This window comes from Mobula hypostoma, chromosome 4 (genome assembly GCF_963921235.1).
Source record: "Mobula hypostoma chromosome 4, sMobHyp1.1, whole genome shotgun sequence".
Classification (NCBI taxonomy): Eukaryota; Metazoa; Chordata; class Chondrichthyes; order Myliobatiformes; family Myliobatidae; genus Mobula; species Mobula hypostoma.
The window spans coordinates 24,497,386-24,510,205 of record NC_086100.1 but is presented as its reverse complement, the minus strand read 5'-3'; the positions used below and the strand labels follow the sequence as shown (position 1 = coordinate 24,510,205).

The 12,820-nt window shown below is 40.1% G+C and overlaps 1 protein-coding gene and 2 long non-coding RNA genes across 6 annotated transcripts in view; 1 reads left to right on the top strand and 2 right to left on the bottom strand.

Moving 5' to 3' along the window:
- LOC134345177 (uncharacterized) overlaps window positions 1-1,572 on the top strand; it is a 42,098-nt gene extending 40,526 nt beyond the window's left edge. The window contains exon 3 of the long non-coding RNA XR_010017627.1: window positions 1,169-1,572. This is a non-coding gene — a long non-coding RNA (uncharacterized LOC134345177). The remainder of the gene's footprint in view (window positions 1-1,168) is intronic.
- The window catches only part of LOC134345173 (uncharacterized), a 59,996-nt gene that overhangs the window by 13,366 nt on the left and 33,810 nt on the right, over window positions 1-12,820 (bottom strand). The gene's annotated exons all lie outside the window — the stretch shown is intronic.
- On the bottom strand, window positions 11,472-12,199 carry LOC134345171 (large ribosomal subunit protein P1-like). The gene has a single exon (XM_063045404.1). The coding sequence runs from the start codon at window positions 11,873-11,875 to the stop codon at window positions 11,570-11,572; it is 306 nt and encodes a 101-aa protein (XP_062901474.1). The 5' UTR covers window positions 11,876-12,199; the 3' UTR covers window positions 11,472-11,569.

The window sequence follows — 12,820 nt, the reverse complement described above, 5'->3', positions numbered from 1 at the left end:
GAGCTTATTAGCAATGTGGGCAAAAATAATTGTAAGCGATATACGGCCCTTCAAGCAAACCCTGCAAAATAGTGCATGGAATACACTGTGTAACGGGGGCTTTTAGTCTACATGTAGACTGGGCGATTACTAAAAAATGTAGAGGATGGATTCTACCCACAAAAACAGTCTGACTTGCTAAGTATTTCCAGCAATTTCTTTTTTATTTTAAATTTCTAGTATCTGCAGATTTTTTATTTTGATTTTCACTGGGTCAAGATCCTTGAACTCCCTTCCTAACAGCATTGGCACCCCTGTCACTTCCTTCTCTGCCACTTGTCACACACTCCTCTCCATACTCAACATCCTTTGCTCCTGCCAGATTTACAAGCTTGCCCTCCACTCCATGTTGACAAATACAGTACTGTGCAACTGTCTTAGGCACCCTAGCCATATATATGTCCCTAAGATGTTTGCACGGTACTGTATAAATTGTTCCCCCCCCCCCGAGGTTGGGGAATCAAGAACTAGAGGACATAGGCATCAGGACAGAGGTGAAAAATTTAACAGGAATTCGAGGGGCAACTTTTTTATCAAGGGTGGTACACCCTATCCTCGTTATATGCGTCTTCAGACTATGCGGAGTCACAGTTATGCGAGGAACCTATTTCTACCAACGTCTCGTTATATGCGTCCAGAATTCACAGTTATGCGAGGAGCACTGCCTTCCCGCCAATACCAGGTGCGCGCGCCTCACAATTTCACTCCCGCCACTCTCGCATTGGTTTTGGCAAGGTGTGGAAGCGCGATCTTAAACTTTTGTTGGTTTTACCTACAGTGCAGTGATTTTGTGCTTGAAATATTTAATTATGCCTCCTAAGCGTTCAATGTCATGTCTTGGGCCGTCAGCCGAGCGGCAGAGAACCACTTTAACACTTGAAAAATGTTGGAAATTATAAACAGCACGGCATCAGCTGACGGTAACATAGCTCTGGGACTCTACTGACGGGAACAGAATCTTGCCTTTAAAGTCCTTTTGTTGCTTGACAATGCGCCAGCCCATCCTAAACAATTGGACAGCATTCATCGTAACATAACAGTGCGTTTCCCACCGCCTAACACAACATCACTAATTCAACCACTCGACCGGTGTGATCCACATTCAAGGCGTGCGTATTTTTTTTTACAGTGAACTATCTCTCAGATGCTGCAAGCAACAGACGATTTTGAAAATCCCGGAAGTTTACCAACAGTGAGGGAATGGTGGAAGTTGGAACACTTGGCACAAACGGCGATGGACATGGACCCGAATTTAGAACGGAGTCAGCATTTCAGTCGCTCCCTGCCGTCAACCTTCTTCCCTACAAGCAAATTTAAAACAAAATGCTGCCAAGCAAACAACCTTCATCACTTTATGCAAATCGCTGTAATCTTCTGCTGCCGGCAGTTCTAAGAGTTCTGTGAGCCTTCCTTCACCCCTTGCTGTGCTTGATATTATCCTGACGACCACAAGCATCCACCTTATCCATGTAAAGCTGCCCAACACAACAACAACCACTCATCTCTCGGAGCGAACACACCTGCCACTGTTGGTGAGTACTGTACACCAGAGGATGTTAACTTTCTATGATTTGTTACATTGAATATTACCTTAAATTGATTAAATATAATGCAAATGTTGTCTTGTAGTACTGCTTTTGTGTCGTATTGGTATAAAAATGTGAATAAATTACAGATAAAACATATTTAGGAGGCCCTCCGGAACACATCCCTATTTTCTCCATTTAAATAATTATTCACATTATGCAATTTCACATTATGCGTCAACTTCGAGGAACGTATCCCTCGCATGTAACGAGGATAGGGTGTATCAATTTAGAATGAGCTGCGAGAGGGAGTGGTTGAGGCAAGTACCTGTACAATAATGGCTCTTAAAAGACAGCTGGACGAGTACTTGGATTGGACAGATTTAGAAAGTTAGTGCCAAATGGGACTCACTTGGATGGGGCATCTTGGTCAGCCTGGATCATCTGGGCTTAAGGTCCTGTTTCCGTGCCGTGTAACTCTGACAATGGCCTGACAATAACTAACATTTAATAAAATATTAAATGATATGCTACAAATAATAATAACTTATTTATACAGCACTTTTCTTACAGACAATGTAGTTCAAGGTGCTTTACAATGGGATAAAGTGCAACCATGAACAGAAAAGACAAAAAGAAGTTAGGTAAAAGCAAAGTTAAGTAAATTGGTTTTGAGATATCATTTAAATGTGTCAACTGAGTCGGCATCCCTTATAGTTTTAGGGATTGAGTTCCATAGTTTAGGAGTGTAGTTCATAAAAGCTGTCCTGCCAATTATCTTTTGAGGGAGAGTGTTTAAATTTAAGAGACTGATGGAAGAAGACCCAAGAGTTCAAGCAGGATTATAAAATGAAAGCGATTCTGTGACGTACTCTGGTTCTATACCACTGGCAGTTTTGAAAACAAGTAAGAGAACTTTAAAGTTCTAAAAGATACAGGAAGCCAATGCAAAGTAGTTAGAATGGGAGTGATATCCACCCTTATCCTGGTTTTAGTTAAAAGTCAGGCAGCAGCATTCTGAAGAAGGTGAAGTTTGTCAATAGATTGCTTCAGAAGGCCTATAAAAGGTGCTTTGCAGCAATCAAGTAAGGCTATGATTTATAACTTAAATTTTCAATATTTACTATCGATTTGTAATCCAGGGAGCGGGAAGCGCAGAATCAAATATCGCTGTGATGATTGTACATTCTAGTATCAATTGTTTGGCGACAATAAAGTATAAAGTATAACCAAGTCTATTCGATATAAAGGCTTGAATTAGTTTTTCAGCATCATTACGTGACAGAAACGGATATACTTCTGCAATATTCCCTAAGTGTAGAAATACTGCTCAGTCACTTTCTTTATGTGGGATATAAAATTCAGATCTGAATCACGATTTGCACTCAGGCCAGTTACTTCTGATTTTACAAGGGAAGCCAAGTTCCCAAGTTTATCAAGAAATTTATCTCTTTAGGCTTTGGGACCAACTGAAAGTTAGGACACATCGGACAAGTACACTTTGACCCAATTAAGCGGCTACTCCAATTAAGCAAAGTTTCAAGGAAATAGTTAAAAAGGTATAAAAAGACAAACAGAGCAACACATAATGTATTCAAATGAAATACAGAACGAATTAGAACACTACCAATACAACAAAACTATGCACTCATTCTTAATAGTTATTTTCGGAGGAATCCATCTAGTGCATGAGACCATGTTCTTTTAATTGACTGTAAATGAACAAAATCAGCAGACAGCTGAGCAAATAAGGGATTGCCGTCATACTGTACAACACTTTAAATGATTGCATCCCCCCAAATCTTCATTTTCATTGTAACATTCACGATATTTTCAAATTTTTCATAGTTCCTAACTTGTTGCAGTAGTGAAATAGTTCCATTTTCTCTCTTGGCCATTTCTGGCATACCCAAGCCCGAGTGCTTGAAACCACAGTGAGCCAAACAGTTCCAACCACAAACAAGAGAAAATATGCAGATCCTGGAAATCCAAGCAACACACACAAAATGCTGGAGGAACTCAGCAGGCCAGGCAGTATCTATGAAAAAAAGTACAGTCAACATTTTGGGCTGAGACCCTTCAGCAGGACTGAATTCTGAATTGTCTTACTGCTTATTTCTTGCCAACTATCAGTGACAAAAATCGCTGCTTTTTAAACACAATCTCATGTAACTAATGCTATTAAAAACCTTGTGCTCTAAGCACGGTGTAGTTTCTAACGACCACACAAGTGCACGTGACTGACACGAGTTAGAACCTGTTCAGCAAAGGTCACCTGCCCCAATTAATCAGCACAGTGTCCGAAATAAAGGAAGGGAATCCCAGCAATTTTCTCAATTAGTTTCTGTTCTTTAAGAGTGGTCCCACGTAAATTGCTGTCCCGGTTAATTGATAGCCTAATTAACTGGAATAAGCTGTATTTCAGTTTTATCTTTATTTAGTTTTAGGAAATTATTGCTCATCCTTTTATTACAGCCATACCAGAAGTTGGAGAAGATAGGGTGATATCATCAACAGGCTCATTCAAGGTTTACAATTGTGTGCTGTCTGTCTAACTGTGGAAATCAAGTTTGTGCTCTCCATTGACATCTCCTAAAGGGAACATGTACAAGGGACAGAGTGGGGGATTAAGGCAGCCTCCCTGAAGAACATCAAAAGGAACATTGTATCTCTTAGAAAATGGTCTCCAAGACAGAGACAAAAAAATTTCTCTGTAAGATATATGAGCGAAAGCAATTCAGGGCACTACCAGAGAAGCCAACCCAGTTCTCACAGTGATCAAGGAGAATGTTGTGATCATTTGTGTCAAAGGCAGCACTTAGATCTAGCAGAATTAGAATTGAGACCCTGTTGACATTAGTGCTGACAATTTTGATTAGGGCCTTCTCCATGCTGTGGTTTGCTCTGAAACCTGGCTGAAAATTTCGTAGAATATTGTTCACATTTAGAAAGTTGTTGTTGGTTGAAAATGGCTTTCTCAAGAACCTTGCCAAGGAAGGGAAGATTTGACATAGGCCTGTAGTTAACTAGCACCTCACTATCAATGTTTGACATTTTAAGTAGGGGTTTAATAGCTGCAATTTTGAAGGCAGTTGGAAAAACTCCAGTTTCAAGGGATGTATTAATAATTTTTCTAACAAATTAAAAACATTATTAAAAGAGTCCTTAAAAAGTGTGGTAGGTACAGGGTCAATACAGAAGGTAGAAGGTTTAATATTTGTTACAATCTTAGGGAGTTCTGAATCAGAAATACTTGTAAATTTTGACATGGTTGCCTTCTTTTTATGAGGCTGTAAAGGTTATCAGTATCTGTGACTATACTCTCCCTAATAGAAGTAATTTTGTTGTTAAAAAATTGCGAATTTCTCACATTTTGTGGCAGATGCTTGACTGAGGACATTATAGGTTGGGGCAGGGTTCAACAGTTGGTTTATAATTGAATCAGAATCAGATCGGTATGTTTCGTGAAATTTGTTAACTTAGCAGCATAAATTCAATGCAATACATAATATAGTGGAAAAAATCAAAATAAAATAATAATAAATAAAGTAAATCAATTACAGTATTCTATTCAATAGATTAATAATCTATTTATATTCTTGAATCACTGCTATTCTCTATAATAATTTTGCAGCGCGTATAGTAGTGTTAAAGGAGACTAGATTTTCCTTTAAAATATTACGGTAGACTTCTAATCCATGTACATCTTTGAGATACAAAAAAAAACTAGAGGCAGAGGAATCCAAACATAGATCCTAGGAGAAAATAAGTATTGTAGTAAACCTACAAAAAGGTTTATAAATTTACCAAAGGCAACACTGAGCCAAGGATTGGGGTTTTCAAAATTCAGCAAAGGATGGCCAAGAAATTGAAAGGAAAAATAAGTAAGACTATAAACTGGCAAGAAGCATAAAAACAAATGGAAAGAGCTTTTACTAAAACTGGCAAATGTGGGTTCTTCAGTGACAGAGGTAGGAAAATTTATAATGGGGATACAAGGAATTAAACAAATGATTTATGTCTGTCTGCATGTCGGAAGGCACAAAAAAACTCCTAAAGGTCTAGTGCAAACAAGGAAATGAAAAGTATTGGAAAAGAAATGGTAGTAATTAAGTTAATGAACCTGAACACAGATAAATCCCAAAGACCTGGTGATCAATATTCCCAATTTCTCAAATGGGTGGCTACTGAGAGCATATGTGGTGTAATCATCAGCTTCAAAAACTTTGTAGGTTCTGGAATGATTGCTGAGGATTTGGAAAGAGGCAAACGCGACCCACCATTTAAGAAGGAAAGAGATGGTGGGTCTGTCACAAGAAGAGAGATTTCTAGTTCAGAAGAATGAACAATAATATCATACAAAATACTGAGAGCTTGACAAAGCAGGTGTGTGCGTGTGTGTGTGTGTGTGTGTGTGTGTGTGTGTGTGTGTGTGTGTGTGTGGGGCGGGGGGGTGGGAACGACGATACCCCCGGCTAAGGGATCTAGAATGAGAGGCAAACTAAGGTGGGTATTTGAGGCTGAACTAAGGAAAAATTTATTTGCTTAGAGAGTGAATCACTGGAAGTCTCTATCCCTGAGGGCTGTGGAGGCTAAGTCATTGATTACAGTTATAAGAGAGATTTATCGATTTCTGGATGATAAAGGAATCGAGGGAAATAGATTGTGGGCGTGACACTTGTGATAAAGGAGGTCAGTCCTGATCTGGTGAATAGCACAGCAGGTTCAAGTGGTCATATACCTTCCTCCTGCTTTTGCATATATTATTAGGTACTTCAACTTTGTAAGAACTCCCAGAAGGAGCTGACCAAATCTTCCTGGGTGACTTCAATGCCAAAGTTGGAAATGAAGTAAACTCCTGCAAGGTGACACCATTAAGAAGGGAGGTGGGCAAATTGACTTCAAGCAGATCCCCCTCTTAGCAAAATGCTTGAGGAACAGTCTTATCATTACACGATGTTTTGCCAGAGAGAGAGACAAGCAAAAAACTTCACGGCAAGATTCTTGATCCATGTCACTCACACCATAACAGCTGGCAAATATTCCCCCCATCAGCATAGCCTCTGCATGTGGTGACACCATAATTGTTCTTTTCCCAAAAATCAGTGCTGAAGGTTTCTGGGATCCCATGGGACAGTTATTTACAGACAGTGCCTAGTGACATGCTGACAATACAAAAAGGAGCTGCCAGTGTATGAGTTCTGAATTTCATCATAGTTTGCATTTATGAAGTATTACAGGTTGGGTTGCTGAGATTGAATTGAGGTTGTAGGTACTAATTAACTGCAAATACTTGGCTGTGAGCTAAGTCACCTGTTAGAGAGAAAAAACAACAGTCCAGGTAAGGAGGACTGAAATTGACTCAAGCTCTCTTGACTCCATACTATCTGGTCCAGCCTGACCAACAAGTAGCCTAAAATGTTCAATGGCAATTGAAGTCCACAACCACAGCAGATTAATGTGATACACACAAAATGCTGGTGGAACTCAGCAGGCCAGGTCCTGATGAAGGATTTCAGCCTGAAACGTCAACTGTTTACTCTTTTCCATAGATGCTTCCTGGCCTGCTGGGTTCCTCCAGCATTTTGTGTGTGTTGATTACAATATGTATTAAGGTTTGTCTCTGTCCCCATAGCATTGCCTATAAAACCCTAGTGATTTCACCTGCAATCTCATTTTGCCTGGCTGCTGATTGGTTTTTGAACATTGAGAACTGTCTTAACACAGTGAACCATGCTTAGGAAAAACAGAAGGAAGACAGATTTATGTAGTACATTTCACATCCCCAATGTACCTCGGAGCAAAGTAATTCAGTTATGAAGTGAAGCTATTGTTATTTTGTATATAATACTGCAGTCAATTTGTATACAGAGCCCTACAAAAAGCAAATGAGTTAAATGGCAAGTAAATCCGATTTAGAGGTTTCTATTGTGGGATAATTGATTGTCAGGACACTTTTAAAACTCTCCTACTCTAGTTAGAATCAAGTCATTGGTTATTTTGTTATCAACTGAATAGACAGATGCACATTATGTTTAAAGATGTGCCAATGCAGTGCTCCATAATTAATGTGCTTCAATGTTTATCCAGATTATGTACTCAAACCCAAGCACAGGGCTCAAAACTGTAACCTCCTCATTTACAGCCTTAACACTGGGACAAACTGCTATAATTACACTTTGCTTTCCTTGTTTCTGACAGTATTCTCAATACTTCTCAACAAACATTTCACATTTCTCTATTAAACTTAGACCTTTGATTCCTCCCACACGTGCTTTTTGGGAACTGTGAAGTGGTTTATAATTTCAAAATTTTGTGCTTTAAGCAATCTCAATGCTAAGATGCCGTTTAGCTTGTAACACATTATTGACATATTTAATGACATCAAATCCACTTGTATGAGCAGGCATCCAAGAATAGGCAAGTACATTTCCAAGTGAATTTTTCTGACAGTATATGCAAGTGTTCTTCTGCCAGAAAACAAGAAGTTCAAGTTTCATTGGAAATTCTAGCACTCATAGTACAGATACCGAAATAACTTAGTGGAAAGAGGTTCTGATAGCAAAACTATGAGAGTGTGTGAGTGTCAGGCATTCTGCATTGAATATTTGGTCTTCTGTAGTCATACTAAAAATAAATTTGATCTCTCCATCTACCTTATCAAAGCCTAAGCAGTTAATTTGTTTACCTTCACTGGACTTTCTTTGAACACTGAGTTCTGTTTCATTTTACGACCTCAATGTACTTAGATGTGACATGATCTGTCTGGATGGCATACAGACAAAGGTTTTTCACTCTTGTTTGATAGCACGTGACAACAGGGGTGTAGTGGTTAGCACAACGCTTTACAGTACCAGCGACTCGGGTTCAATTCCCACCGCTGCCCGTAAGGAGTTTGTACGTTCTCCCCGTGACCGCGTGGTTTCCTCCGGCTGCTCTGGCTTCCTCCCACAGTCCAAATACGTATCGGTTGGTAGGTGAATTGGTCATTGTAAATTGTCCCGTGATTAGGCTAGGATTAAATTGGAGGATAGCTGAGCAGTGCAGTTTGAAGGGCTGGAAGGGCCAGTTCCAAGCTGTATCTCAATAAATAAATATAATCGAATTAAGTGAATATCCCTGTCCTCCAGATGGCACGGTAGCATAGCAGTTAGTGCAATAGTTTAATAGCACCGGCGATCACTGATTAGAGTTCAAATCCCATTACTGTCTGTAAGGAGTATGTACATTCTCCCCATGGCTATGTGGGTTTCCTCCAGGTACTCTGATTTCCTCCCACATTCCATGATCTACAGTTAGGGTTAGTAAGCTGTTGGCTTGCTATGTTGACACCAGAAGCGTTTTGACACATTTCACTGTATGTTTTGATGTACATGTGACAAATAAAGCTAATCTTTAGATCTTTAATCTATATTCTTGAAGGTGTTGCTATAATTTCCAGATAAAATATTACAACATCCAAAATGATAAACAGATTGCTGTTCCTAGTTCACCTACTAGTTCTCTCTTACATTTGCATAAGTTTCTTCCTTTCTTCAAGAAAGTTTGCAGAACAAAACCCCAGCTAATAAAAATAATAATTTACAACCATCATGCAAACAGTGTAATTACTATACACTGGATTGTTTTTGGTTCAGTGGTGAACAAACAGCACTGCTACCATTTTATAACACATATTAGCTCACAGATTTTCTGAAGGATCTTTCATTGAAGCATGTTGTGATTAGATTACCAAGAAGAATGGGAAGATACTGCAGGAGAAGGGCAGCTCAGACAGCAACATTCTTATTTCATTTTCTGATGAGAAATATTACAGCCTCCTCGACCTAAAATTGAGTAGATAAATTTCAGATAATAACCATTCTGGGCATATTAATTCAGATTTCCAACATTCACTTCAAATTCCTCCAGCAATGTCATTTACACCTCCTGCAGATTCATCTTTATTTTCTTATTAGTATGTTTTTTTCACACTGTACTTTCATTCTTTTATTTAATTCCTTACAGCTCTTACGTTATTCTTTCTCCACATCTTCAAATCAGTTTAGATAAGATGTGAATAAATACAGTGGAGAGGCGTACAGGTGTTTGTGTGCATGAAGCACAATATGTTAGTGTGCAGGTTATGCTAGTATATAAGAAGGCAAATGGCACAGGATTGGAGTGGAGTTTGAAAATGGATAACATAGAATTGTTTGGGGTGTTGTACCTGGAGTACTGTAAAGGTTTGGTCCCCTTGTTATAAGAAAGGATATACTAGCAGTGGAGGCACTGCAGAAGAGATTCATTGAGTTAACTTATCGGGTGAGTGTTCCCAATCAAAAAAAAGGTTGAAGCAAAAGTCAGAAGTTCAGAAGAATGAGGGTTTATCTTATTAAAACAGGCAAGATCTAAGGTAGATATTTAGATGTTGCCACTAGCGTGAAAGTCTTAAATGGACAGACATATTTAAAAGATAGGTAAAAATTATTTATACCCAATGTGTGTGGAAATTTCTTCTTGCAGGGAGTGGTGAATCTCTGGGGTTTACTACCCAAGAGGGTTCAGGAGGCAAATCACTGGAAATAGTGATGGTCATAAGAATGGAGGTCTAGGGCAGATGATTGAAAAACCATCTTGAATGGTAGGGTAGCCTTGACAAAATAACTGGCCTACTCCTGCTATTATTTTCGTGTGTCTTGTTTGGCTGAGTAATTTCACACGTTTTCTCTTTCTTATTTTAATCTTTTACATATAGGTATGTGGCAAAGCAAAGCTCCAATGCCATATTCAAGTTTGCAAACAATACCACTTTCGTAGGCTTAATCAAAGGGAGTGATGAATCAGCATTTTACGAGGGAGATTGAAAATCTGGCTGAGTGGTGCCACACAACAACCTCTTACTCAATGTCGGCAAGGCCAAGGAGCTGATTATTGACTTCAGGAGGAGGAAATCAGAGGTCCATGTGCCAGTCCTCACTGGGGATCAGAGGTGAAGAGAGTCAGCAACTTTAAATTCTTCAGTGTTATTTCAGAAGATCTGTCCTGGACCCAGCACGCATGTGCAGTTACGAAGAAAGCACGGCAGTGCCTCTACTTCCTTAGGAGTTGGTAAAGATTTGGTATGACAGTTAAAACTTTGACAAACTTCTGTAGTTGTGTGGTGGAGAATATATTGACTGGCTGTATCACAGCCTGGGATGGAAGCACCAATACCCTTAAATGGACAATCCTGCAAGAAGTAGTGGATATGGCCCAGTCCATCACCGGTAAAGTCCTCCCCACCGTTGAGCACATCTCCATGGAGGAAAGCAGCATCCATTATCAGGACCTCCACTACCCAGGTCATGCTCTCTTCTTGCTGCTGCTATCAGGAAGAAGATACAGGAGCCTCAGGAGTTGCACCACCAAGTTTAGGAACAGTTATCAGGCCATCAGGCTCTTCAACCAGAGGGGAAAACTCCACTGAACTTCACATGCCCATCACTGAAATGTTTTCACAACTTATGGACTCAATTTCTGGGACTCTTCATCTCCTGTTCTTAGTCTTTATTGCTTCTTTATTATTATTGTTTTCTTACTTTTTGTATTTGCACAGTTTGTTTTCTTTTGCTCACTGGCTATTTCTTACCTTTTGCTGCAATCTTTCATTGATTCTATTATGATTATTGGATTTATTGAGTATGCCTGCAAGAATATGAATCTCAGGGTTGTAAATGGTGACATATATGTACTCACACAACACACATCAAAGTTGCTAGTGAACGCAGCAGGCCAGGCAGCATCTCTAGGAAGAGGTACAGTCGACGTTTCGGGCCGAGACGCTTCATCAGGTCCTGCCCGGCCCGAAACGTCAACTGTACCTCTTCCTAGAGATGCTGCCTGGCCTGCTGCGTTCACCAGCAACTTTGATGTGCATTGCTTGAATTTCCAGCATCTGCCGAATTCCTATAGTTTACGTATATGTACTTCTTTTGGGTATTTATTTGTTTGTTTGTTTGTTTGTAACAAATACTTCATGGCACTTAATCAAAGAGACCAAAGCCCATGTCATCATCAGACTCCTCAGATCCTTTCTGTTTCTTCTCTTCCTTTTTCTCTTCCGCAGCAGGGGCAGCAACACCTCCTCCGCCACCAGCACCAACACTACAGATCAGACTATTAATGTCAATGTTTGCCAAAGCCTCAGCAAACAGACTGGGCCAGAAAGGCTCGACATTAATTCCAGCTGTCTCGATGAGGGCATTGAGCTTGTCCTCGGTCACGGTGACCTCATCGTCGTGAAGGATGAGAGTGCTGTGGATGCAGGCCAGCTCGGATGTGGATGCCATGGCGGGTTAGATGGTGCTAGTCGATGGCTGGGATTTGGCCTTAGCTTCAATCGAAGCACCGAGCATCTCAGAGCAGAGTCAGGTAGAAAGAGCTGACATACATGTACTTTGATAATAAATTTACTTTGAAACTTTGAAGATTCTGTGCTGTTGCAGGAAATCACTGTCCATTTCATTCATCAAAACAGTGATTGTTATTTTCTTCTAAAGCAAACAGGAGCCTTAGCTTTACATGTTGATTCACTGCCCCATTTGCTGAATCAACTAAGGGTAGTTATTTACATACAGCAAGGTAGTTAGCTTTTAAAATTATGAGCAGATTGCCCTCACGTACTTAGAAAGAATAAGCTGATAAACATTTCTGTGACTGTTTTGTCAATTAAATAACTGTGTTTTAAGTTAAAAAAAAATTTTCATTAGGTTGACCAATCACTAACAATAGAAAATCTGCAGATGCTGGAAATCCAAGCAACACACACAAAATGCTGGAGGAACTCAGCAAGCCGGGCAGCATTTATGGAAAAGAGTACAGTTGACATTTTGGCCCAAGACCCTTCAGCAGGACTGGAGAAAAGAAAGATGAGCAGGAGAGTTAAAAGGTTGGGGGAGGGGAGGGAGAAACACAAGGTGACAGGTGAAACTGGGAGGGGAAGGGGGTGAAGTAAAGAGCTGGGAAGTTGACTGGTGAAAGAGATACATGGGCTGGAGAAGGAGGAATCTAATAGGAGAGGACAGAAGGCCATGGAAGAAAGAAAAGCGGGGGAAGGAGCACCAGAGGGAGGCGATGGGCAGGCAAGGAGATAAGGTAAGAGAGGGGAAAGGGGATGAGGAATGGTGAAGTGGTGGGCACTACTGGAAGTTTGAGAAATGGATGTTCATGCCATCAGGTTGGAGGCTACCCAAACAGCATATAAGGTGCTGTTCCTCCAACCTGAGTTGGCCATA